The 25,738-nt window shown below is 37.7% G+C and overlaps 1 protein-coding gene across 23 annotated transcripts in view; it reads left to right on the top strand.

Annotated features, from left to right (window-relative positions):
* PDE4D (phosphodiesterase 4D) overlaps positions 1-25,738 on the top strand; it is a 1,410,178-nt gene that overhangs the window by 333,879 nt on the left and 1,050,561 nt on the right. For 20 of the 23 annotated variants that reach the window (XM_072749980.1, XM_072749970.1, XM_072749992.1 and 17 more), the window contains one exon: positions 10,031-10,165. In XM_072749980.1, the coding sequence (XP_072606081.1) occupies positions 10,124-10,165 (42 nt within the window). In that variant the 5' untranslated portion in view covers positions 10,031-10,123. Of the gene's footprint in view, positions 1-8,243; positions 8,304-9,278; positions 9,387-10,030; positions 10,166-25,738 lie in introns of those variants that run through there. The other 3 variants (XM_072749978.1, XM_072749979.1, XM_072749984.1) reach the window with 2 other exon arrangements.

The raw sequence follows: 25,738 nt of genomic DNA, 5'->3' as shown, positions 1-25,738 counted from the left end.
GAAAGAAACTGCCAGTCTCTTCTTTCATGTTGTTTTCCTTCTACTTGGGGAAAAACATCAGTATATGAAATGACATTTGAATAACTTGAAGCAGAGTGTTCGCAAGAGCAGAATAATTCAGAACAGGCCTTGAAGCCATTAGGTGTATGAATCACTTTCTACCTCCTCTGGGTCCCACACCAGCTATTCCGAGCCTCCGTCAGAGCACTTACTGCATTGTACGATTTGTCCCTCTCCTCTACTAGTCTGTGAGCTCCTGGTGGAGAGAAATTTTATCATGTTTATCTGTGCATCCCTGGACTCTAACACAGTTTATTGCATACCTCAAGTGCCTAGTAAATGCCTGGTGAATGAATAAGAGGGACTACTACTATCATTTGGGGGTAGGAGAAGGGAACAGGGTGATGGTTTTGTATGGGTATAAGCTACAAAGGAAAATATTTGATTCTTCTTTGTCTAGAGACAAAATGTGCATTCCTTCTTGTAATTCTAGTCAGGGGAAATAGTTTGATTTGACACAATTCAATAAAAATTTATTGAGCATGTGTTAATTTATGATTGTCTCTACAATTATGAAATGTTTTGTACCTTCAAGAGTCTTAGAGTTCTGGGTAGAAGTGGGAGTGAGACAGATCATTTCAGTATAATTTGACAGAACTACTGTTGAGGGCATCCAGAAGGCCTTAATGGAAGGGGCAACTAGCTGTGTTGGTTCAGCTGGCAATGGGGATGGGGTTGGGAATGTAGGGGAATCAGAAACTCATTAGCAGGTACCTACAGAAATGGTGTAGACAAAAATTTGAAAGGGAGTAGTGGTCCTAGAGCTGCAAGGGGAGGATAAAGCTGAGGAATGTTTGCCAGGTACTCTAGCAGAGGATGATTATTGATCTAGTATTCATGATCAGGGAGTGGTGGGACATGTTCAAGAGTTTGGCTTGACTGTCTGGGTGGATGGTGGTACCAATTGAGAGAGAGAGAGAGAGAGAGAGAGAGAGAGAGAATGAATAAGAGGAAGAAGCTATTTGGGAGTGAGAAAGAAAAGAAGATGAGTTCATATATGGATGTGTTGTATATGAGATGCTTATGGGCCTTCCAAATAATGTCGTTGAAGTATACAACTCTGAAGCTCAGGAGAAGTCAGGGTATCATATATATGTATTTATATGTATATGATTAACATGCCTATATTATTAGCATACATGTGGCTAAACAGTGAAAACTAACAGGTTGCTCACGCACATAATGTAGACTAGAGATTCCCAAGTGCCAATCAACCATCAGGTGCTCTGAAAGCTTCATGAGTGTCATATGGAGAATTGACCAAAAGCAGATTCCTTCATAGCCCAGAGGTTCTGAATCATTAGTGGAGGGTCAGCAATCCCAGTTTTATGGGTTTCCCTGACTACCTTTGACATGCACTAATGTGTAGGAAGCACTGGTAAAGACTAAGCAGTGGTATCATCCATGTTTAAGGGGTGAACAAAAGAAGTCTCCATGAGGTAGAAAGAGGTCCAGCAATCAGAGTGGGTGGAGAGGGATATCACAGAAGACAAAGGAGGAGAGAGTTTCTAGAAGGAACAAGGATTGATGTTATAGTAGGGAGATCTAGTCAGGGAATTTGGGAAACACTTGTTATATTTGGCAATATGGTGGTCTAGAATCTTTTGAGATTGTGGTGGTGTGAGGGTTGGAGGTGGGAATGAAGAGGTGGAGAAAGTGAGTTTAATGGACAATTCTTTCAAATCATCTGATTATGGAGAGAAAGATAACATTTGGAGGGAAGAGAATGAAGGTTTGAGAAGGATTTTTTTTTTTTCATTTAACCAGAAGAGAGATTCAAAAGAATATTTCAAGTTTGAGGGAAGAGGAGCAGTTGAGAAGAAAGGGGGAAGGAAGGTAGAAAGTGGGTAGAAGAACAACTCTACATGGAAGAAATGCCTCATCCTCTTGAGGTGAGTGAAAGTGAGATGGGGTAAGAGAGGAAGCTGAGGTGCAGTGTTTGATAGAATGTTCAGGATGATATTAGGAAGAGGCCCTAAACCATTCAAAAGGTGCAAAGCTTATTGGTGCTAAACTGAGGTAAAGAGTTTAACTGTTAATTTATTATTTTATGAATATTTTTATTGACTTATAATGCAAATCAAAATATTTTCTGGATTGATCTCTTGTTGGTTCTACAAAACCCAGATCTCTTGTTTGTGTATTCATAATTTACATTTGTCGGAGTTCGGTGTGTTTTGCATTACTGGAAACTAACAGAGGGGAAACTCAACCTCAGTAACTGATTTTGTAAGTGAAGCAGAGACTGAAGATGTGTGTGTGTGTGTGTGTGTGTGTGTGTGTGTGTGTGTGTGTTTATCATCATTACTGGGACCAAAAGAAAAAGGGAGACAACAGACATCCAGATGGAGAAAGTAGTAGTAGGATGAGTGAGAGAGAACTTACTGTTAGCTATTCCTTTCCAACTAAGTTTTTTTCCCAGTTTATAGATTCCCAAAAGGCAAAGTCTAACACTTTGTATGAAACAGCAAAATTGGGCACCTAAAAACAAATAACCAAATGAATGGGTTTACAATCCACTAATCTCCTAGAACAATCACACCAATGAAAGCTTACCATTTAAAGGATTCTCCAAAGTAGGAACAGAGGATTAATGAGTTATTCCCAATTCACTCAATTATGTTCTTTTAATTTGACTTTAAGTGTTTATTTTTCCCAATGTTGAAAAATTTAAAAGCTGAGGTATAAGGAAGAATAGAAACACCTATAATACTAAAACTTACATGTAGCTACTAATAATTTCCTGTATTTCTTGCTAGTCTTTTCTCTGTGCAAAACTTTTTTATAGGAACATGCTATACCTACAACTTTAATCCTGCTTTTGCCACTTAACATTATAGCAGAAACATTTTTCCATGTAACTAAAATATATTATAAAATATATATATATTTAATTGTAGAGTGTAGCATCAGGTTTCTCATATTTTAGTTAGCTATTCCCTTACTATTGAACATCTAAATTGTATTTATTTTTATATTTAATTTTATTTTTTAAAAATATTTTTGTTAATTTGAGAAAGAGAGAGAGTATGAGCTGGGGGAAGGGCAAATAGAGAGGGAGAAGGAGGCTCCCTGCTGAGCAAGGAGCCCAATACCATGTGGGACTCAATCCCAAGATCATGACTTGAACTGAAGTCAGACACTTAACCAACTGAGCCATCCACGCACCCCTAAGTTTTTAAATTTTCATTACTCTAGGTAGCATTGTTGCAAACACCTTTACATATAAAGCACTTGCTGCATTTCAGGTTTCTTTTCTGAATTACTATATAAAATAAATCATACAGTTATAGATTTGGGTACTTATTGTCAAATTTCTTTCCTAAGACTTATGTCATTTTGAAATTTAAAAGCAATATATGAAATGTATAGTTTACCATATATACAGATTATCAAGTATTTTATTTTTAAAAACCTTAACTTTGCTGATTGGTAGGCAAGACAACCCAATTTCAATTGATTTTAATTTTCATTTCTTTTTAAAAAATTTTTTAAAATTTATTTATGATAGTCACACAGAGAGAGAGAGAGAGGCAGAGACATAGGCAGAGGGAGAAGCAGGCTCCATGCACCGGGACCGCGACGGGTCTCCAGGATCACGCCCTGGGCCAAAGGCAGGCGCTAAACCGCTGCACCACCCAGGGATCCCTAATTTTCATTTCTTTGATAAATATTGAAGTTGAATCTTTTCCACATTTTGACAAAATTTTATTTCAAATTTTGTACTACTTATGAATTAAAATGATTTTCTAATGGATTTATACTTCTGTTTTTAAATATATTTTATTGAGTGGTTGCTGGGGGCTCAGTACTCTGTTGAGCATTAGGGACAAGGCAAAAGAATGAATTGCTTTCAATCTTAGGAATATGTATTTTATAATCATGTAACTTGCAGTATGAAAAGGGCCTTAAAATGTGTCTTACTCCACAATTGAGGAAGCAGAGGCTAAACCTAAAAACAACTAGGGCAAACTCACAAGATAGTTGCTATCATGGCACAGGATAGCCTTGATTGCTGGAATTCAGAGGAAGTAGAAAGCTGTGTGACCTGGCCTAGTAGGGCAACTGTCATTTTAGAAAGAAAGACTTGCTGGAATTTGAAGGATAGGAAAGTTCAGAAAGATGACAACAGAGGGACATTTTAGGAATCCACTTAGGGCTGGGAGGTGGAAATGAACATGTCACAGTTGTTGGAGGGATTAGCTTCTTCAGACTAGGGCGGAGGGTGTGTGCTGGGGACAGACTGCGAGGTGCAGTCACATTAAACATGTAAGTCCCAGGTCCCTTGGCCCCCCTCGTTGAGACACATCCTGGCTTCTGTGAGACAGCTGAAGGTCTCCGAAGCACGAGCCGCAACCTATATGGGGCCATCCTTGTGTCACAAGCAGATTGTACCAACTTCAGCAAGAACTAACTTGTTGATCTCTGCTGGGCACGCCGAAAAGTGCCTCTGAGTTGCCCTGTCGAGTGAGTTTTAAGGCAACAGCCTTAGCTGGACAGAGGTCTGGGCAGGGAGTGCAGAGGCCTCAGGTTAATTCCTGTGTTATTCCACATAACCCTGTGATTTTAGGCAAATTGCTTATCTTCTTGTACCTCAGTTTCCTCACTTGTACCATGAGCTCTTTCTAATAGCAGATTGTATAGTTTCTAGCCAGAGCTCTCAGATAAGGAACATCTTTTACAGGGCACTTTGGAGAAAAGAGGCAGGCTATAAATAGCAGGGAAACTCTGGTCACCCTCAGATCTAGACCAAGGAGTCCTTTCTCTTAATTGACAACTTTAGAAGGTATGAAGAAATACCAGGGACTTGCCTTCCTTTGTGTCTGCACAGATTTAGCCAAGGGACACTGGGGCAAGTGTCCACGTTACCTGTCTTAGGTGTGGACAGGGAAAATCAAGAGGCATATAAGAGCCTATGGTATTCACTCAAACCTCCCCATAAAAAGCCTGTTTTTCCACTCATGCTTCTTTTCTCTGAACTTTTTGAGCATTTAATTCTTGAATTGCCCCCTCCCCCAGGTTTCTTTTTTGCACATATTTTGGAGGATGATCGTTGATAAATTGAGTGTATTTTTATAGTACCTCTTTTGGGGTTGTCTTTTACAGTGATCAACTTTTCTTTTTAAATTTGTGCCATATCTACTTATTTTTCTCTTTATATTAGAATTTAATCTAGGAAAGAGACCATTGGTCCTGGTTTCATTTTAATGTCTACTTTATATAGTCTCAGAGAAACAGATCTTGCCGAGGTGAAGAAACTAAGCTGGAGACCAACCAGTTGATGATGATTTGCTTATTCATAGGCAATGCATATCCAAACCATCCATCCCCTCTGAATCTAGAAAATTTGGTGGTATCTGAGAGATTAGTAGAGCACCTGGCCCATACGTGATGCCCAGTAAATGTGGTTTTTTTTAATTAATGCATCTGAGTGATTTTATAATTTAGCAGTCACTACACGAAATTAATTACTGTGTAGGAGAAAAATATTACAAAAGAATAAAAAAATCCCTCTAAAATACATAAAATATATTCAGTAGTCTCTCCAACATTTGCAAGTAATTAGAACTTTTTCATTCATATTTAGAGTGTCGCCCTGCCTTGGCATATTTGATGTTTAAATGAACAGATGCAACTTAGGTTTGCAGGGAAGGTTATAGATTCCAGAAAACTTTTTGACACACTTTCTAATTGATCCCCCTAAGAACCCTAGGAGGTAGGTTGTGGAGATAATGTTATCTCCCCTTTACAGAGAAGCAAGCAACTGGTGGAGGAAAAGAAAACAGAAGGGATTTTCCTAATACCAACCAGTTTGTATATGACATATTGGTGAAGGTGGAACTTATTTCTTCTGATACCCAGTTCAGGGCTTTTTCCATTCTCTAAATCCTTAATCTCTAAGAGGGAACCTATCTTAATTCTCTTATCCTTTCATCAAAGCAGCAAAATTTATACAGGTGCTGTAGCTCAGATTCTGTGTCTGAGTGTTCCAGCACCATCGATCTTACCCTACCTCCTTTCTTTTTATTTTTACCGTGTTCTCCCTGCAGGAGCTGACTCTTCCTTCTCCCTAATTAATTTTTATGTGGAAACTCCTCTAGTAATGAAATTGCATGTGTGAGTGTTTTCTCACCTGGTCTTCTGTTTAGTACACCTGAAGGGAGCAAGCATTTCTGCTGTCTCATGGCATTATCTTTGCTGAGGGATGAATTTGTGGGAACTAAGATAACTGCCTTCCTGAGGGTAAACCTTTTTTTTTTCTTTTTTTTTTTTTTAAATCAAACATTCTTTGGTTTGGGCACAGCTTTGATATTTCCAGAGGTTACCATTTGTTGATCATTAAAATGCATTGGTTCCTGCCTGATATTGGCTGCAAAGCACACGGTATCTGCATAGACAAAAACATGGACTTTGGAGTCAGACAAATCAGGTTTGAATCCTGATTTTGCTATTTACTGGTAGTTTACTTCTTGGAGTTCATTTCTTCTTTTGTGCAATGGGGGAGAATACATTAATGACATCTAACTCGTGGGTTTATTAGGAGGATGCAGGATAAATGATGTTTTTCTTATGATGAAATGAGCAGAAAAGTGCAGTCCTCTTCCTGAGCTGCAGATCCCTTTTGTGTGGCATGTCTCCCATGTCCCCTCCAGCTCTGCTCTCTTCCCTGCCCTGCTCTGGGATGCTTTCTGCCCTGGGAGGCTGACCAGTGAGGTGGACAGCAGCAGTTTCCTTTGCCCTCTGGCTCTGTTGCATTTGCCAGTGGGGAGTCCCGGCAGGAGATCAGAGGAGGATGAGATCTTGTTCATCTCCCAGTCTCCTTCCTTTCAGGGTCAACTGACACCAGCTGTGTCCCAGAGGATCACCATTTTTCAAGGCAGATTACTCTAGGACACTCTCCTCCTGGGTATCTGTGACCTACCTCTCTCCTAGTTCCTTTTGGGGATGGTAAAAACTCCATTATTACTAGTTACCAGAACTTCACTATCCTTTGTAGGTTCCTCTACCCTACTTTCATCTTTTTTAAAAAAGATGTGATTTATTTGGTTATTAGAGAGAGAGAGAGAGAGAGCACGTGCGCAAGAGAGCGCACGCACACACACACATATGTGCACATGAGCAGGGGGAGAGGTGGAGGGGAAGAGAAAGGGAGAGGCAGACCCCTTGCTGAGCGTGGTGACTGATGCCATGCAGGGTTCCACCCCAGGACCAAGAGATCATGACCTGAGGCAAAACCAGGAGTCTGAGGCTTAACCAACTGAGCTATCCAGGCACCCAACTACTGTCATCTTCTTAAATAATCTCTTTACTAACCCCTCCTTAAATGATCTTAATATGAGTGTGTTGTCTGTTTACTCCTGGGACCTGAGCTGATACAGTGTTCATTACTGCTTAGTTGAAAGTCTTTTTGCCTGTCTGTCTTATTTGAGGGAGTCGGTACTTCTAAGGAGAAAAATGAGAATGGGTTGTTGTTACTCATCATTTGATACTAAGAAAAGAAAAAGATAGCGATGAAGGCTGATGGTGATGGTGGTGGTGATGATAATGTGAGCTAAGCATTCTAGACACTGTTTTATACACATTAGGTCATCGTTTCTTGGCCTTTTACCTACGATCAAGTGCATACACATTAGGTCATTTAAATTCAAGACACACATGAGTATTGCCTTCTTTTTTGCAGATGTCAAAAAAAGTCAGAAACGTTAAGTAACTTGCTGAAGGCTACACAGGATGCCTTGGAGAACTGAAATCCTAATCTATGCCTCTTTGATTTCAAGGTCCATACTGTTATAGCCAGACCATGCTGCCTCCTAAGTATATAGGCTGAGAAGGGCCAGCCAGCCCATCAACAATTTTCAGTTAAACTCATTTTTCTTTCTCAATTTTCTGCAGGTTCCAAATTCCTATAGGAAAGTCTTTAAATGATGTCAAGGCAAATTTGTTAAAAATGTGTTGAGTTCAGCAAACCTTATCAGGTCAATTCCATGATTTGTCTGATTTGACTGATTTGTTAATTTAAAACTATTGAGTTACTAGCCCACCAGGGGCTACGAACTATTCCTGGGTTGCCCCTAAGAGAACTCATTAAATACTGAGTGAGTCATTAAATATTTTGAATGTGTTTTTCTCTGAAAGTATATAAGCTTCCCACAGCATTTAGTTGTGTTTTATTTTCTCCCTAGGTATGGAATATTTAGTTCTCAGTTTATATTATTTCTCTCCACTTCTTAAGTTGATTCTAGGTGGGTAATATAATTTCACATTTTCTGAGAACTTATAAAATGCACGGCATTGTAACTAATTGGTACAGGTGACTAAAGTTCTGGAGGTGTACTAGCTGAGAACTCTGCATTTGTGGGTTCCCTCTTCCCTCCAACCCCCACTCCCCTAAAAATAATCTGCACGAACTCAAAGAAACCATAGTTATCCTAGCAGCTCACATTTGATTGTGCATTTTTCTTTAACCTCAGGCAAACATTTTTATTAACCCCTGAAGAAGACTCTGTGCCCCAGTGAGCTTTGGGTCTCTCAAGCTGTGACTTGGGATATTCTTAGCAGTAATAAACTGAATTTCTCCGGTTCTAGCTCCATCTTGCTGTTGTGGGATCTCTGGCCTCCCTAAAACTACTTGCCTTTTAGTCTCCTAAGTCTTGAGGGCTGATTCACATGTGTTCAAAACAAGTCTTAGAGGCTTGAGAGTGTGCCACTGCACTCTCAAGATTCTGGAGAGCCTGGTGAAGAAGGTCCCCCTCCATTGGTGTGGGGGACCAATGGGTTCTCCTGCTGCTGAGGGCTGGCCTGCTCCAGGGACCTGGACAGATGCTGTGTTCTGTGGAGCCCCTCCCTCCATGTGTTTCTTAAAGTATATATAGTTACTTGGTGTGAATGTATTTATATATTTGAATTCACACTATCCAGCACTTTGATATTTTTCAATCACTTTAGTGAAATAAGCTCCTTCAGACCTTACTGTTATTCTTTTCCCTAAACCTCAGGCACAAGTCTTTTGAGAAACAGGGGGTAAATCCAAATGATAGAATACATGCTGTTAGAATCAGTCTGTTCCTACCACATCAGCCTACATCTACAGTGTCTGTGTCTTTTGTGTTTTGGCCAAGCCTGTTTGCCTTATCCCCTTTTCTCTTAGAGTGACATATTTCCCAAAAGGCATTTCAGACTATATGCAAATATTCTCTGTGAATATGTAAATCATGCTCAGAGTCAGCTGAATAGCAGAATGGATGCAGCTCCTATAGCCATTGTATTTGCTCCTTCTTTAAAACTCAAAACAGAATCTCCTTCTTAGCATCTAGTGGGAAGTGAAGGTAAGGTAATAAGGCTATCATGTCATTCAAGGGACAACTGCTCTGAGATATTCTTAGAAATTACCCTTATTACTTTTCTAGGTAAACTGTTGCTCCCGACTGATTCTTACAACATCTTTTGAACCAAAGAGTAGAGAACGCCCTAAATTTACTGAAGAGCCACTGTACTGTGGATGATTGCTAATGATGAAACAGGAGGCCACCATGCCATGGTTAGAGGGCTTTCAGATGAAGTAAGATCCCTCTGGTGTGGCAAGGGCTACCTCAGTGAGTGCTTAGTGGAAGGGTAAGGAGGGGTCTGGAGCTGTCCCAGCCAGGGTCGGCAGGCACACAGCTCAGCATGCATCTACATTGCATACATGTGAGTGTAAGTTGTGGCTACCATACCTATTTTTTTTTTAAGCCACTAGAAATGTAGACTTGAATATTTAATGGAAAACAGATGGTGCTTGAAATCTCTAACTTACATTTAACAAAAGCTGTTTTGGAAATGCTGCTTGTGTGTACTTTTATTGCTTTAAACACAGCACCATTTTAGCTTGTTCTGAATAATTTAAGAATTACTGTCCTAGTCTAAGACAGCATTTCGAAGTGCACGTGTTAATCATATACTTGATTAAATATTTCCTTGCCTTTCTCTTCAGAATGCCAGTTGGCTTTTGAGTGGATAATTGTTGCAGTGGGAGCTGTGACGTTGGAAGCTACTATTGTCCATTTGAATTATTTAAGACACCACCATGAAAAGAAATACCTGTGATTTGCTTTCTCGGAGCAAAAGCGTAAGTACCTTTTGTTTTCATTTCTTTTTTTTTTTTTTTTTTTTTTTTTAATTTTTTTTTTTTATTTATTATTTATGATAGTCACAGAGAGAGAGAGAGGCAGAGACATAGGCAGAGGGAGAAGCAGGCTCCATGCACCGGGAGCCTGATGTGGGATTCGATCCTGGGTCTCCAGGATCGTGCCCTGGGCCAAAGGCAGGCGCCAAACCGCTGCGCCACCCAGGGATCCCTGTTTTCATTTCTTTTGTAAAAATGAGTGCACGTAATTTTTTTACTATTTTCTTTAGATTGTAATACTGTGCTATCACGATCAGGCTCGTGGGAACCCCTTGGTCGACTTTTAGTTGTCAGGCTGTATGGAACTTATTAACAAATGAAGACTTGTTCGTCTGTGTGGCCTGGTTGACATTTGATGGGAATTCTCTTCGAGCCAGTTTTTTATGCCTACCATTCATTTGTATAAACCTAGTGGTATGAGATTGGACACTTTGATGTTGGGATTGATGCAGAAATTATGTGATTAAAAACTGAAACTGAAGAAATGTATGTCTTGAATATCGAATTTTCTGGGCAAGTCTGAAAGGATGTATTGAATTTACACTGCTAAGTACTTCAATCAATCACATTTCCAAAGTTCACATACATGGTGAATAATGTGAATACTTGATCAGTAGAACATCCCTTCCATGAGCTGTCTACTTTATCTACTTTAGCATAGGTCTCTAATTTCTCTTCTCCTTTAGTGAACATCCTTGGGCCCTGGTGTAGATTAAGCCTTCTTTCCAATTTACCTGGTCTCCTTAAGGTACTGAACGAGTGATAATTTTTAGGTTCGTATTAGCTTATGAAAGAAAGTATAAGCAAAGTAGAGCAACCCCAAGAAAGCTATGCAAGGCAAGGATGAAAGGAGGCTGTTAATTTCTGTGAGGCGAGCTCTAAGAACATGTCCCTTTGTTCATTTACCCAAGGGGAAAAAAAGGCATCCAAACAGATGCAGTTGTGACGTAGGAACATTCATTTGAAGGCATCAGAAAAACCACAAATGCAAACACATTTCTCTAGTAAGAGAATGCTTTGTGTTACAACCCTTGATTCTTTTGCAATGGCCCAAGGCCATCTCCGATTCTTTCTACAGAATTACTATCAGGCTTTTAAGGGTATAGTGCCGGAGCATGTGGAGAGGGAAGGATAGTGTGCTCAGTAGGGTTTCGTAAAAAATGAGGATGTACCCAGAGGTGTGCCAGTTCTTGGAGTACAGGCTGTGTTTAATAACCAGCAAAGAAATTCAACAGAGTCTGAGGAAATATCCAAATTCATTTCTTTTCTTGGTTGGCATTTGGTTGTATGGATTACTGGATGAAAGAAAGGGCCATGGCTTGGAGCCTGGGTTCCTTTGGTCATCATATAGTTGCTCGTTGTAATAGAAGGTGGCTTGCCACCAAACTGCCAACACATCTTTCTGTCACTGAGTTTTTCTTGTTATAAGTTAAATATGAAAGTAAACCACTCACATAATGCTTCTTTCATTAAATTTCAGGGCCACATGATATGAAAAAATTGTGTAAAGGCAAAGGGGAGAATACTTTGGATGATTAAAAAATATTCTTAAACATTTCCTTGTTCTTGGAGGAAAGCATTCTACAAGCAAATGATTAACTGAGCCGTGACTTTAAGGAACTGTGAGCGCTTAATGATGCTAGGAGATTTCCTATTTATATTTGCTTAATGCAAAGATTTTCATCTTGGTGGAAAGGCTCATGATTCCCGGATTAAGAGGACCTGAATTGCCTACGTGTGTCTAAATGTAAATAGTAGAGCTCTTATTTCACCACTTCTTAGCTTTTTGAAAATCCACTGGCATGAAGAAAGTGCTTTCACTTAATTAAATGACTCTAGGCAAGAGATTGCATCTCTCAGAGAAAAGAGCCAGACTTTTTGCCTAGTTAGAAGTTGTCACCTTCGAGTTTCAAAAGTTCATTTTGCAGTGGTCTGAAAAAGTCACCCCGCACCCTCTAAGTCTCTGTGTGAACAAAGCCCAACATTATGCTCTTGCAAGTAGGTGTTTCCTGCTTTTGATGAGGAAAAATTTAAGAATTAATTTGGTTTTGGATTTGAGAGTTTTTCTTTGGCATTATGACATTTAAAAATCCAAAGAGAGTGTTCTAAATGTTAAAACAGCCTCTGTTCCTCCTGCATGTCTCTACATATCTTGTCTGTGTCATTGTAAAACTTCAGGTGTATGAAAGAGCAGGAAAAAATGATCATCCTGAGACAATTACTTTGTTTTTTTTCCCGAACGCTTAAAGCTTGTTCATATTTTCCCCCTCACATTCAAGGTCTGGTGCAATGTCCCTTTTAATGATTAATGCTCTGGATTCTTCCTTTATTTGGAAGGGTTCCATGAAAAATTTTAGCTATAAAAATATAAACAAAGTACTCTTTTCTTTAAAGTGACATTTTGCTCCTTTGGGAGCATAATTTGTGGTTGTGGTAGGTAAAAATGAGAGGAACTCATGTGAACAGTACAAAAGTGAAATATGGCCCCAGTGGTTGTGGTCTTAGGGCCTCTTGTGGGAGACAGACATGCATCAAAGAATCACACACCTATGTGTAAAACAGCAATTCTCCACTGTATTTCCTTCCATAGGCCAAATATCTTCAACCTGTCCTCATATGTAATGGCTTCTTTCTCCATCATGGAATGTCAACTTCCTGAGATGGAGGCTTTGCTTATTTATTCATCACTGTATCTTTCACATGGTAGGTAATTAAGTGGCAAAGGAATGAGCAAATTAATACCCTGTGATACCTGCTGAGAGAAGCTTCCTAGCACAGTGACAGCATATGACAGAAAGACTTGGCTAGGTCAGGGAGGCCAGTCTAGCCATTCCTGAGAAAGGGGGATCTTCAGGGTAGTGTGTGATCTGAAGGGTGACTTAGCCTACCAAGGTGAAGAGGGTAGCTTCCAGGCAGAGTTAACTTGATATGCATTGATTCTGTAGTGTTAGGGAAAATGGTAGCTTCAAGGTCATGAACAAAAGCTAGAATGATGAATCCACTAGTGGCAACTGTAGGGAGATAAAGCCGAACATTGTTAAGAGATATTTGGGAAGGAAGAAATGATAGGGCTTTTGGAAAGGTATATATTAGAGGTAGTATCTAGGAGAGAAGAAAGTATGGAGGGTGCCTCTTGGGCTTGTAGTTGACAAAATGGATGCAGTTCTTTCACCTCAGTGGAGGGGAGGGGATGGGAAGAGGGTGAATCTGAGTCCATGGCTATTAATATAGGGATGTTTCAGGATATAAGACTGTGGAGAGTAATGTTATTTAATTCACACGGTAGGTAGATTGGAAAACTCAAGTTAATTATTAAATTTATACCCTCGACTGTTGATTCAATATAGAAAATAGGGGGACAATTTTATTGAAATTAAAAAAAAAAAAATCCTGTGAGTTTAACTCCAAGCTGTCTTCACCAGATCTACAAGTTGCATTTATTTACTTAAAATTTTTATATGGTATCCCTAGTATATTTCTGGAAACTGATGCTATAATGTGGCTAGTTTTGATCTATATTTTTATATTGTTCCTGAACCAAGTAAAATACATAATTTTAAAATTTATTAATAATTATTTTCCTAAAATTATTTCAAAGTAAGTGAAATAGCATAAACTATATTAATTTAAAGTAAATCAAAGCACTTAAGCTGTTTATTAAATTGAAAATGTCTGAATGAATTGAGTATCACTAATATTTTCAAACATTATTAGGGTGAACTAACATGCAACCTTTTATAATAAGTGGACCTAAATTTACGATCAGTTTATCATGTTATTAGAAATATGAATCATTTAAAATTTTGCTGTTGTGATTCACAAGTTTGTCTATGACAAGGAAAAAAGTCCACAAATTTAAAAAATGGGAAGCTATTTTACAGTATATTGCACATCAAATATCAAAAGCAAATACTTTAAGCTTTAGATTCCTGACTTACATAATTGTTCCAATAGTCCACATCATTTGTTTTTAGAATACATGGTATTAACATTAATAATTCTTATAATTAATATTGTAATTAAGTGTTAATATTAATACATTGAAATATCAAAAGCAAGTACTTTAAGCTTTACATTTCTGACTTACATAATTTTTCCAACTGCCCACATCATTTATTTTTAGAAAACATGGTATTAATATTTATTTCTCATAAAAATGGCTTCACCAAATTTTATAGGACTTGTAAACTTTATAGAGTTTCTGGCATATAATTTCTTCTTGTAGTTGGAAGAGAACTTAAAGATCTTCTGACTCAACCCTTTTAATTTGCTGATAAGGAAATGGAGATGGAAGTCAGGAGAGATGAAATGACTTGCTTGAAAGGTGGCTTGATTTAGTTGAAAAAATATGACAGCTTTAAAATCATACAGAATTGGGTTCAAAATCTGGCTTTTTCAACTTTCTGGCTGTGGGGCATTTGACAAATTACTGACTCCAGTCATCTAACAGGCGATGGGGAAATGACATTAACACATAATGCTTGGTACTTTAAAGGTACCTGATGAGTTCTCTTTGCCTTTGCCCTAGACACCATAACTTGTAAGTGAGGGAGACTCCCTGTGTTCTTTCCTTTCTGTGCTTCTTAAAATGTAGTCAAAGCTGGGATTTAAAAAAAAAAAAAGAAAAGAAAGAAAGAAACAACTATCTCTTACCTGCTTTAATGTATTTCAAATGCCCGAAAAATGCCAGTGTTGGAAAAACCTTGTCATCCAGATGAAGTTCTGTAAAAATTAGGGCTTTCAAGGAGAGAACAAATGAAAAATAAAATACAAAACAGATGATCACTTAGGTAGCATCTGCTTCTTTAAAAACTCTGGATTTTTCTGATTTAATAATAATTAGAAACAGCAAGAGAAGAAAAGGAAAACCCTTGGTTGGGCAGATGACCCTTTGAAATATTTATTTCTAACAGGAAGTGTTGCAGTAGAAAATTCTCCCATCAGTTTTGTGATATGTACACTCTCCCTCTTTTTAAAGTTTTCAGGCCACTTCTTAGTGGACTGACATTTCATTTTCACATGTCTCATCTAAAGTTCTTGTGACTTCTTAGAGTTTTATACCTCTTGGGGCACTTAAGGTCACATTTGTTTTTTTCTGGCTGGTTCTTTGTCCATACACTGAAAGAGCAGAGCATAAACAGTATTGTCCCTGTGCTAACCTTTCAAAGGGTCTTTGCCATCTGTGGAAGCTGGGGACAATTCTTGCTGTTCTGAATGCAGCTTTAATGGGACAGAACAAGTCTCATTTGTACAACCATTATAGTTTTTTTGCGGTTTTGTTTTAAAACCATCCTTGGTGAGATATATAGAAAATACACACATGGTGTAAGTTTCAAAGCAGGGAAATCTCATGTAGAAGGGAAGCCTTATTTTTGTTTACTATTCCGAGTTATAATGGATCAACTCATTTCTCTATTTAAGCCTTGCTTTCTCCTGACTCAAGTATGTTGTCATGAAGTCATCTAATTTTATTCCAGAATTTATTCTAAAATTCTAGAATTTTATTCTATAACTATCCTAGTTGTAAACATCTAGGATTTTTTTCCTTCTACCTACATACATAGCAATTTAGGACAGAAGCAGAGTAATTAATAAAGAATATGCTTTTTGAAGCTGTTAGAGAATTTCTTGAAAAAGTGCTCTAACAACAGCTCTGCTTTTAATTAAACGGTTTAATTTGCTACAGTGGTCAAGATTCTCCCACAACCCTTTAGCATCTCCTGTTAACTCTAGTGGGTCTTTTCAGTCCACTGGTCCCAAAGAGAAAGGAGCCATTTACAGCAAGCCCAGCATCACATCCATGACTCAGATTTTCCTTGGCATTTCTCCAGTGAAATATTGATAGAGTATAACTTTTCTGAGGTTAAAGATTTAACTCTAGCAGCTTGTATTTCTGTTGAAAATAATTTTTTAAATAATAGACGTACTCTTCTTTGCTTTAGAAGCAATGATCAGGATAGCCTAACATTAGGTTCTGAAACTCTTCAGTATGGTAATATGCTTTCACTGATCTAGATTTTTTTCTGTCTTCCTGGTATAAGGAAGCCAATGTGATCAAGTATAGCAATCTCAAAGTTGGGCTTCAAAAAGAAAATATTAGGACTCATCTTATTTTTAAAAGATTTTATTCATTTATTTGAGAGAGAGAGAGAGAAAGAGATAGAAAAAAAGTGAGAGAGAGCATGAATGGAGAGAAGAGGGAGAAGCAGGCTCCCTGTGAGCAGGGAGCCCGATGTGGGGCTCAATCCCAGGACCCTGGGATCATGATTGGAGCCAAAGACAAACACATAACCACTGAACCACTCAGGCACCCTAGGACTCCTATTTATATTTACTTTCTAATGTCACCTTTTTAAAAATCTCGTATGTTTGATAAATGCACAGATGTACATGTGTGCAATTGATAAATACATGAATTGGGAAAATATATTCAAAATATTTTTCCTGAGAGGGATATATAATCAACATAGTTTAGAGGCCATTCTTTGCAGTGAAAAAAAGAATAGTTTTTGAATGCAGATACCTGGATTCAATCCTCAGATCCACTAGTGCTTAAAGATCTGACCGTTAGTAAATTACTTTTTTTTTTTTTTCCTGAGTCTTAGGGCCTACGTGTGTAGAAAAGAAAAAGTATATCATAATGAAGGGGAAAACATTTGTCACATAGTAGTAGCTTGATAAATTCAATCTGGAAGTTTGCAGATGCTCTTTTGTAGCTACAGAGCTAAGTGATAGTATCTGGCCCATAAATGAATCATTTGGAAACAACAGGAAACGAAGTGCATTCCTCTCACTAAAAAGGTTCAAGCTCCCAAGACAGTTTAGTTAATTTCCATATTATGCAAAAGATTCAGGCATAAGATGAGTGGTTAAACAGGGTAAGGGTTCATTTCCTGCCAGTTATGAATTTCTATGACTATAGGCCATGTATTCATAAATTGAATTGAAGGTCATTTTCCAAATAAATACAGAATCAAGGTGTTGGGGCAAAAGACAGTATTACTCCGCTTAGTTGCCTTAAAAATACTATAGACTGTGAGGTTTAAGTGACAGAAATGTATTTTCTTAGAGTTCTACAGGATGGGAAGTCCAAGATCATGGTGCTGGCCTATTCAGTTCCTGATGAGAGCTCTCTTCCTGGCCTTCTCATTGTGAACTCATTTAATCCAATTACCTCCCAAAGACTCCAATCTCTAAATGCTATTATCACCCTTGGTTATATAGGACATCAAAATAGGAATTAGGGGGTGACACAAATATTCCTTCTATAACAGAGTTTGATATTCCTTTTTATTTTATTTTTAGATTTTGATCATAATAGGTGTACTTTTAAATATCTATCACCCGTTTTACCCATCCCCCACTGTCTCCCCTCTGGTAATCATCAATTCTCTATAGTTAAGAGTCTGTTTCTTGATGGATCTCTCTTTCTTTTTTTTTCCTTTGTTCATTTTTTTGTTTTTGTTTCTTAAATTCCACAAATAACTTAGATTATATGGTATTTGTCTACCTCTGACTTATTTTGCTTAGCACTATACTCTCTAGCTGTATCCATGTCACTGCAAATAGCATGATTTTATTCTTTTTTTTTTTGGCTGAATAATATTCTACCATATATTTTATATATGATATATATATCTATATCTACCTATCTATATATCTCTTCCATCCATCCTTCCATCATTGTTGTTGTGATTTGCATTTCCCTGATGGTGAGTGATTTTAAGCATCTTTTTATGTGTCTGTTGGCCACCTGTATGTCTTCTTTGGAGAAATGTCTGTTCATGTCTTCTGTACTATATATATATAGTTATAGTGTATTTTTAAATCAAAGGTTATTAGAAAACTGGAAAACAATGTGGAATTTCCTCAAGAAATTAAAAATAGAGATCCCCTGTGATGCCACAATTGCACTACTTGTATCCTTTACCCAAAGGATACAAATGTAATCCAAAGGGTCACTTGCACCCCAATGTTTATAACACAATGTCCACAATACCCAAACTATGCAAAAATCCCAGATGTCCATCCTCAGATAAGTGAATAAAGAATACACACACACACATACACACACACACACACACACATAATGGAATATTACTCAGCCATCAAAAAAGGATGAAATCTTACCATTTATATCAATGTGGATGGAACTGAAGGGTATTGCGCTGAGTGAAATAAGTCATTCAGAGAAGGATAATTATCATATGGTTTCACTCATATGTGAAATTTAAGAAACAAAACCAGAGGACCATAGGGGAAGGGAAAGAAAAATCAAATAAGACAAAATCAAAGAGGGAGATAAGCCATAAGAGATTCTTAACTCTAGGAAACAAATTGAGGGCTGCTGGAGGAGAGTGGAGGGGAGGATGAGGTAACTGGGGGATGGGCATTAAGGAGGGCATGTCACGTAATGAGCACTGGGGTGTACATGCAACTGATGAATCGCTGAATTCTGCATCTGAAACTGATGATATGCTGCATGTTAACTAATGGAATTTAAATAAAATAACTAAAAAAAATTTAAAGTAACTTTCCGTAAAGTATCTCTGTTGGTATTCTCTGAACTCATGAATTTTCATAAATCTTCTCATCTGGTAGGATGAACTGGATAAGTTTTAATTCTTCATTAATCAGTTCTCTTATGTATTGAATTCTAATGTATCTTGTAGTATTTTATATTAAACTCTCAGTTTTCTAGTATCATGTATAATTTTCTTTCTACCAGTAAGAGAAATTCAAAATCTCTTCTGCTCAATTAGATTTGTTAGTTTCTTGATGAAATTGCCCTCTGTTTGACTTCAGATTCTTTTGGATGCTCTACATTTGCATAAAATTGGCACTCACCAGATGTCTTTTAATTGAAGTTCCCTGTTCTTTTTAGATAGAATTGTTGTTTAGTATTTATTCAAAACTAGAAACAAATCCTGGATGTTTGGATGGTACAGGATATCTGGAATTATTATTATTATTATTTTTTTGCATGTTGAATTGAAAGCCCACCTAAATTGGCTGTCAGTTTTTTGAGTCTAGAGCTAGAAACCCATCTGGTGAAATATGCCCCACAGCCTTCCTAGAATGGCCACTTTGCCTGGAAGGCTTTAAAAATGTTGTCCAAGGTTTATGAACCAAATTTATCTTATGCTTTAAAAAAACCTTTTTCCAGTTGTACTTTTATATTGCTGCGTTTGGGGAATTGCTCTTTTTGTGAATCCGGGTAAGTAATTTATACTATTTCAGAACCTTAGTGTCTGCCTAGAGAGAGCAGAGCAGAAAGAAACTTGGTAAGGATAATACATTTTGTATGTCATTGCAGAGGTATCTACATTTATTATTCCTCATAATTACCCTATAAGATTGATTGTTTTGGTAATTTTATGGCTAAAATAAAAATAGTGGTTCCCTTCCCAGACTTCTCTCCTTTCTCTATTGTATCAGTCACCACCTAAGTACAATATTACAAAAATTGTCACAACTTGGGGTACCTGGGTGGCCTAGGCGGTTGAGCATCCGACTCTTGAATTTGGCTCAGGTCAGGATCTCAAGATTGTGAGATCCAGCTGCCTGCATCGGGCTCTGCATTCAGTGGAGAGTCTGCTTGCATGCACACTCTCTCTCAAATAAATAAATAATCTTTTAGAAAAGTTGTCACAACTTAGGATCCTGATAAAGTTAAGTGTATGGAAACTGGATTTTTCCCTTGTGGTCACTCATCAGAATTCAAAGAAAGTCAGAGGAGATACTATAGGTAAAGCTACTTTGAAAAGTGTAAGGTACAAAGCAAAACCAAAATAATAGTCTTTTTTAAAGATTATTTATTTATTCATGAGAGACACACAGAGAGATAGAGAGAGAGAGGCAGAGACATAGGCAGAGGGAGAAGCAGGCTCTGTATAGGGAGCCCAATGTGGGACTCGATCCTGAGACTCCAGGATCACACCCTGAGCCCAAGGCAGATGCTCAACTGCTGAGCCACCCAGGTGTCCCCAAAATAATAGTCTTGCTTGTGTTTTTATTTGCCAGAAATTGGAAGAATGACTTGTAGTTTTAGAGGTTTCATTTTTTTAATTATTATTCCTTCTTTCCTGCTTGTGCTCTTTACAAGATTCAGCGAATGTTTATTGTTTTCAGCGGTTACTATGTGTCAGGAGCTGTGCTGGGCTCTGGTGAGCCAATGGTGAGTGAAATAGTTATGGTCTCTCCCTTCATAGAATATTTGACAGCTTAACTTACATTTTTAATAATTTTATTGCTTTTATTTTATCCTCCTCCCCACCCTAGTCTGAACCTCTCAAGTCTATCCCACTTTAATCTTTAATTCTTGCCAGGGGGTCTAAATTCTGGTCCCTCTCACACCTCTGTGTACTTATCTTCATCACATTGTGGGTAACTTGTTTGGCAGAGACACTTTGAGCTGTGAATAATGTGCCATAATTGTCAATTACACTCATTGTTGCAGAAACATAGATTATTTTAGAACAGTTAAAAAGAATCATTCTCAGATAATCAACAATAGTACCAGAATAGCTGAGAGTAAACTGAAAGTATGGAGGAAAAGTCTGAAAGAATAAGGACTGATCACCAACTATTTTCCTTGAGATCAATCACAGGACAATTTTAGTGGCCGAAGTCCATCATTACACTGTTGTCTGAGAAAAACCTCCACTTTTTTTCAGTATTGTGATGTGTTTGCTATTTCATTTTTGGACAATTTCAAGTTGGAGTTGAATTCCGAATGATTATGTTCCAGAAATAATTGCATATGTTGTACTTAACAATGTATAAACACCAAAATACATAAAAATTGGAGGAATCTCATTGAATTGATAATAACTATTCAAGAATAACTCCTGCAGACAGTATTGTTCTGTAGCGAAGTGAAATTATGAAGAAAAGCATAATAATTTGATTAGGTTTTATAGTAGTCCAGAAAAAAAATACTTTTAAAAGCCTTTTAACTATAGCCAATTTTCTATTTTAAAAATTAGAGTTAAATATCACTTTTCACTATTGAAATCAGGCTTCCTGTTAGCCAAGGTTTTAAAGGTTAAAAATAATTTCAGTTAAAATTATTGGTGTGTTTCCCAAGACCAGTACTTTCAAGGGCAGCAGGGGTATGGTCTTTAGGGTCCTGGTTTATAGACTTGGCTTTGCCACTTTGTATCTATATCGTAGGTAGGAGAAAGGAAGGTGAGAAAACTATACATAATTAGGTTATTATCACATGCTCCCAATATCTGTGATGCTTGTTACAATGGTAAAATGAGAAATGTACCGAAAGCACGGTACAAAATAAAAATAAACAGCCCAACCAACCTAGCAAAAAACAACCCCAAATAATGTTATATAATATTTAGTCACATATGCTTCTGTACCAAGTAATTTAAGTCTTGGGGTTTTTCGAAAAACTAGAATTGATCCATCAGCAAACAGAGTAACAGAGAACAACCTTACTTTTATTGTTGAAAAAGGTCAGTCTATCAGTTCCCATGTTCTCCTAAATTGCGCATATGAAAAACCAGGATGCCAAGGCCAAGGAAGATTAATTGTTAAATAGTTAGAGCCCCCTACCCTGCTTTCCAGTTCCTTCTATCACCTAGGTTGGGTCACTTACCACACACATGGAATTACAGACAGAGCCCAATTTATAGCAGTGTCTGGGACTATGACATTTTGCTTGTGATTCAAGGTCATGTTTGTCCTTCCCCTTACTGTTTTTACTACCGTAGCAGTCTAGACTTCTGTTTTGGCAATATTGTTTCTGTGTCAATGATTTGGACTTGTTTATAGCCCTCAACATCCTGACTTTAATTCAGTCAGTAGTATTTATTAAGCTCTCACCAGCTATATGACCGCATGAAAGCAGTTATACCCCACAGAGCTGTGCACTAAATGGTACCCCAGAGGTTCAGAGAGTTAGCACTCCACCAAGTCATATCCAGGTTATGGTTTAAGTTTTTCAGAGAATCTAGATCACTAAGCATTAAAAAACAAATGTATTACAGCTACTGAAAACCAGAACACCACAGGACCACAATGAAAACTATCTTTTCAACAGACTCATTGAAAACAAAAGGATGTAAGCTTTAGAGGCCTTCATCTCTGCTTACTGCATGTGCTTTAAACTATTAATTTTATATAATCATTTTTTATATTTCCAGATGGAGCCATTACCTACTATTAATTTACATGCGAGGTTGCATTTAATAGCATATGAATCATATCAAGAGAGACTTAGAAACTGCTCAGAAGAATATTCAAAGATAAACAAGAGTTGAGAAAAAGATGAGAACTCTCAAGTGTGTATGTCTATAGAAACTTAAAAAGCAAAAGATTCCCCCCCCCCCCGCCCCATTTGTTCATGCAGGAGTCAACATGTATTCCCTTGGCCAAAATGATTGAAATAATTGGCAGAGTGGTCAGAGAGGAGCATGTCCTCCAGTGGGTAGTATTGTTGTCTATTCAGAACACATGTAAAGTTATAACTTTCTAATAGGTTTTCCAATGTTGGGGCAGTCTTTTCTGAATAAATTATGAGATGGTCTTACAATGGGATCTTTTTTTTTTTAAAGATTTTATTTATTTATTTATTTATGAGAGACACACACAGAGAGAGATAGAGGCAGAGACACAGGTAGAGGGAGAAGCGGGACTCGATCCCAGGACTCTGGTATCATTCCCTGAGCCAAAGGCAGACATTCAACCACTGAGCCACCCAGACGTCACGATCTTTCAGGTTTTGATCAAGTTTTATGGTTCTTCAAATGGATATTGTTGTTAATACCATAATATAACTTACAAGAAACTTGAATATCTTAATTTATGATTTTAACTTACTATTCTGTTTATAAATATGTTTGTGATGTACATATAGGCATAAATATAGGTAAACATAGGCATAAAGGACTGTACATATAGACATAAATGAGGAAGATTAACACATTGTAATTGACATCTGCTTATTTAAAAGCAAAGTTACATACTCTCATTAAAGTACTACATATCCTTCATTAAGTTATCTTGCAATTTAATTTCATAAATTCTTACCAATATGTGACCTTGGGTGAGTTACCTTGCTCGTCTGTATTTTATTGATTTGGAAAATGACAGTAGTAGATTAAATAAATGGGAGGATTTCTTTCTGAGACCATGAATATATTTCCAATCAGAACAGGCTGATTAAAGATTTTTCACATTTGATGCTTATAGTCAAAGTATAGATAGATTCTGGCCCTCCTTTCGATCCAAAATATAAACATGATCCTGATTAATGAATTGAGCTCATTAAGTATCTGCCAACTATGCAAAACCAGTCTCTGTTGGATATCTGTCACCTTTAAGGGTGCATGGGATTAAAAAGACCCTTACTTCACTGAGAATTGAAAGAATTATTTTAAAATTATTGCTGCTTTAAACATTAATCCTCTAACTACCCATGCTGCCAATGGAGAGGTAAAAACAAGGTTGTAGTATTTTGGGTGGCTCTGTTTTGAAAAATATATAAATCTTTTTAATTTATATTCTAAAGAGAGCATCTTTGCCCAGTTCTCTGCTGATAGCCACCATATTGACCCCCACAGGTCACCTGTGGTGACATCAAGCCTGTCCTTTCTCTATTAGCAGAGAGCCCTCTGAACTGTTGGGGCTGAGGGTGAATAATATAGTTTTTCCCTTCCTCCCTTGAAATACAACCAGTTTCAGGTTGTCACATGCAACCAGACTTTAATGAATGCTGAACAAAAATGGGAGAAAACCACAGTATAGGAAAGAAAATCCTTACAATTGAGTACAAGAAATGATCGTTCCTGACATTTATAGAAATAACCTGTTACTGAGTCTTTTTCTTTCTTAGTCAATAACCTACCCCTCAGTTGCTTTCCTATCTCCCATGTGAAATGCCTCTTTTCTTGTATCCTACCTGGTGCCCAGGTTCTGGACTCCCCCGAGACCCAGGAGAAACTCCTCATTCCAGTCTAAGTAAACATAATAATTTACAAAGGTACAACTCTACCCACATGAAAATTCCTTCTACAATTTCCTTCAGAGCAATTTAATTGGAATATGTACATTCGAGACAAGGACCTTAGCCTGCTTTGTCATACCAAAGAAGCTGGACCAAAACCTTTCCTTTTAGGGGAATACTTGCTGTTATTCCTGCCAGCTTTTTCCATTTAGGCCTTAAAGCATGTTAGTGTCACTTCTCAGCCAAGAGTACTCCCATTCCACTGGACATATGCAAAGGCACTGCATCTTTAGTACATCCAACCAGTAACCGTTTTCACCAAATCCCTATCACTTGTATTATTTCAATAAGATAACCAAAATGTATTAATTTTAGAATACTGGGGAATTCTGGAGTGAATTGTCTAGCTTCTGCTTTAAGCTCAGAGATGTACAGAGCTTCAAAGAGTGCCATTCCCTCCTTTCCTATAAAGAAATAGCTGGAAAAAAATGACACATCAATAATTTAAAAAATCCATCAGAGAACTGAGGCTACAAGACCATCAACCACCCCCAAATATAGGAAGAAAAAGGCAACTGTCAAGAAGGAGAAAGAGGATGCCACTATTTGTTTACATCAGGCGGACGTCACCAGATGCTATATAAACCAGTAAGGAGATTCAGCTAAAACTTCTAATAAATTGCTAACAGCTGAGTGTGAGCTAGCATGAGAGTATGGACACATTTGGAGGGCTTAAATAGAGGAGCTATCCTTCATTGGGCTTTTCCTCCACAAACTTTACTAGGTGCTCACTGGCAAGATTGAGGAGGAGAATAGCAGCCACAGGTGAAACTAGACCATTTTCTCCAATGGAATATAAGAGTTAATTAGCAAAGACGAAGAGCAACAACAACTGCTGACTTAGGGGACCGGAATAAATCCATTGGTGAGGAAGGTAATGGGGGAAAAGCTGCCTCTTTAGGGGCAAGATTAGAATATGTGCCAGGGCCAGCACTACAATTGGAGGATGGGCAGCGTACTTATGAGACCCAGGGACACAGTACCTACCTCAGGCTGAGGCTACATGAGAACATCAAATAACCCTCTTCCTCTCTGATCCTCTATGTCCTAACAAGCACTGAGTAAAATTAATAGTGGAATATGGCTGCAAGAGTGTCAAGAGGCAGATTGCCTGAAGCCCAACATAAAGGTAAGACGCAAAACTAAGCGTGGAGTAGATATTAAAAAAAATAACCACTGGAAAGCCATTCAACAAAACCAACCACATGATATCACTAGAGAACACTATGGTACACTGTGGTTTATCATAACAAAAATCCTCAAATCCAGTCCAATTCCTGACTGAATTAATTCAAATTCCTGTTTAAAGGCCTACAAGAAGGAAAAGCATTCTCACTTTAAGCATAGAAATACATTTACCTCAGTATCTACTGTCCTACACAAGCTATGTAGTTTTCAGCAAAAAAATGGAGGCATATGAAAATGCAATAGAAAATACTTCAAAGAAACCAAACTATATACAGAATCATCCCAGATGTGGCACAAATGTTGAA

Source organism: Vulpes vulpes, chromosome 2 (assembly GCF_048418805.1).
Source record: "Vulpes vulpes isolate BD-2025 chromosome 2, VulVul3, whole genome shotgun sequence".
Lineage (NCBI taxonomy): Eukaryota > Metazoa > Chordata > Mammalia > Carnivora > Canidae > Vulpes > Vulpes vulpes.
The sequence above is the reverse complement of the archived record's forward strand: the minus strand, read 5'-3'. Positions and strand labels throughout refer to the sequence as shown.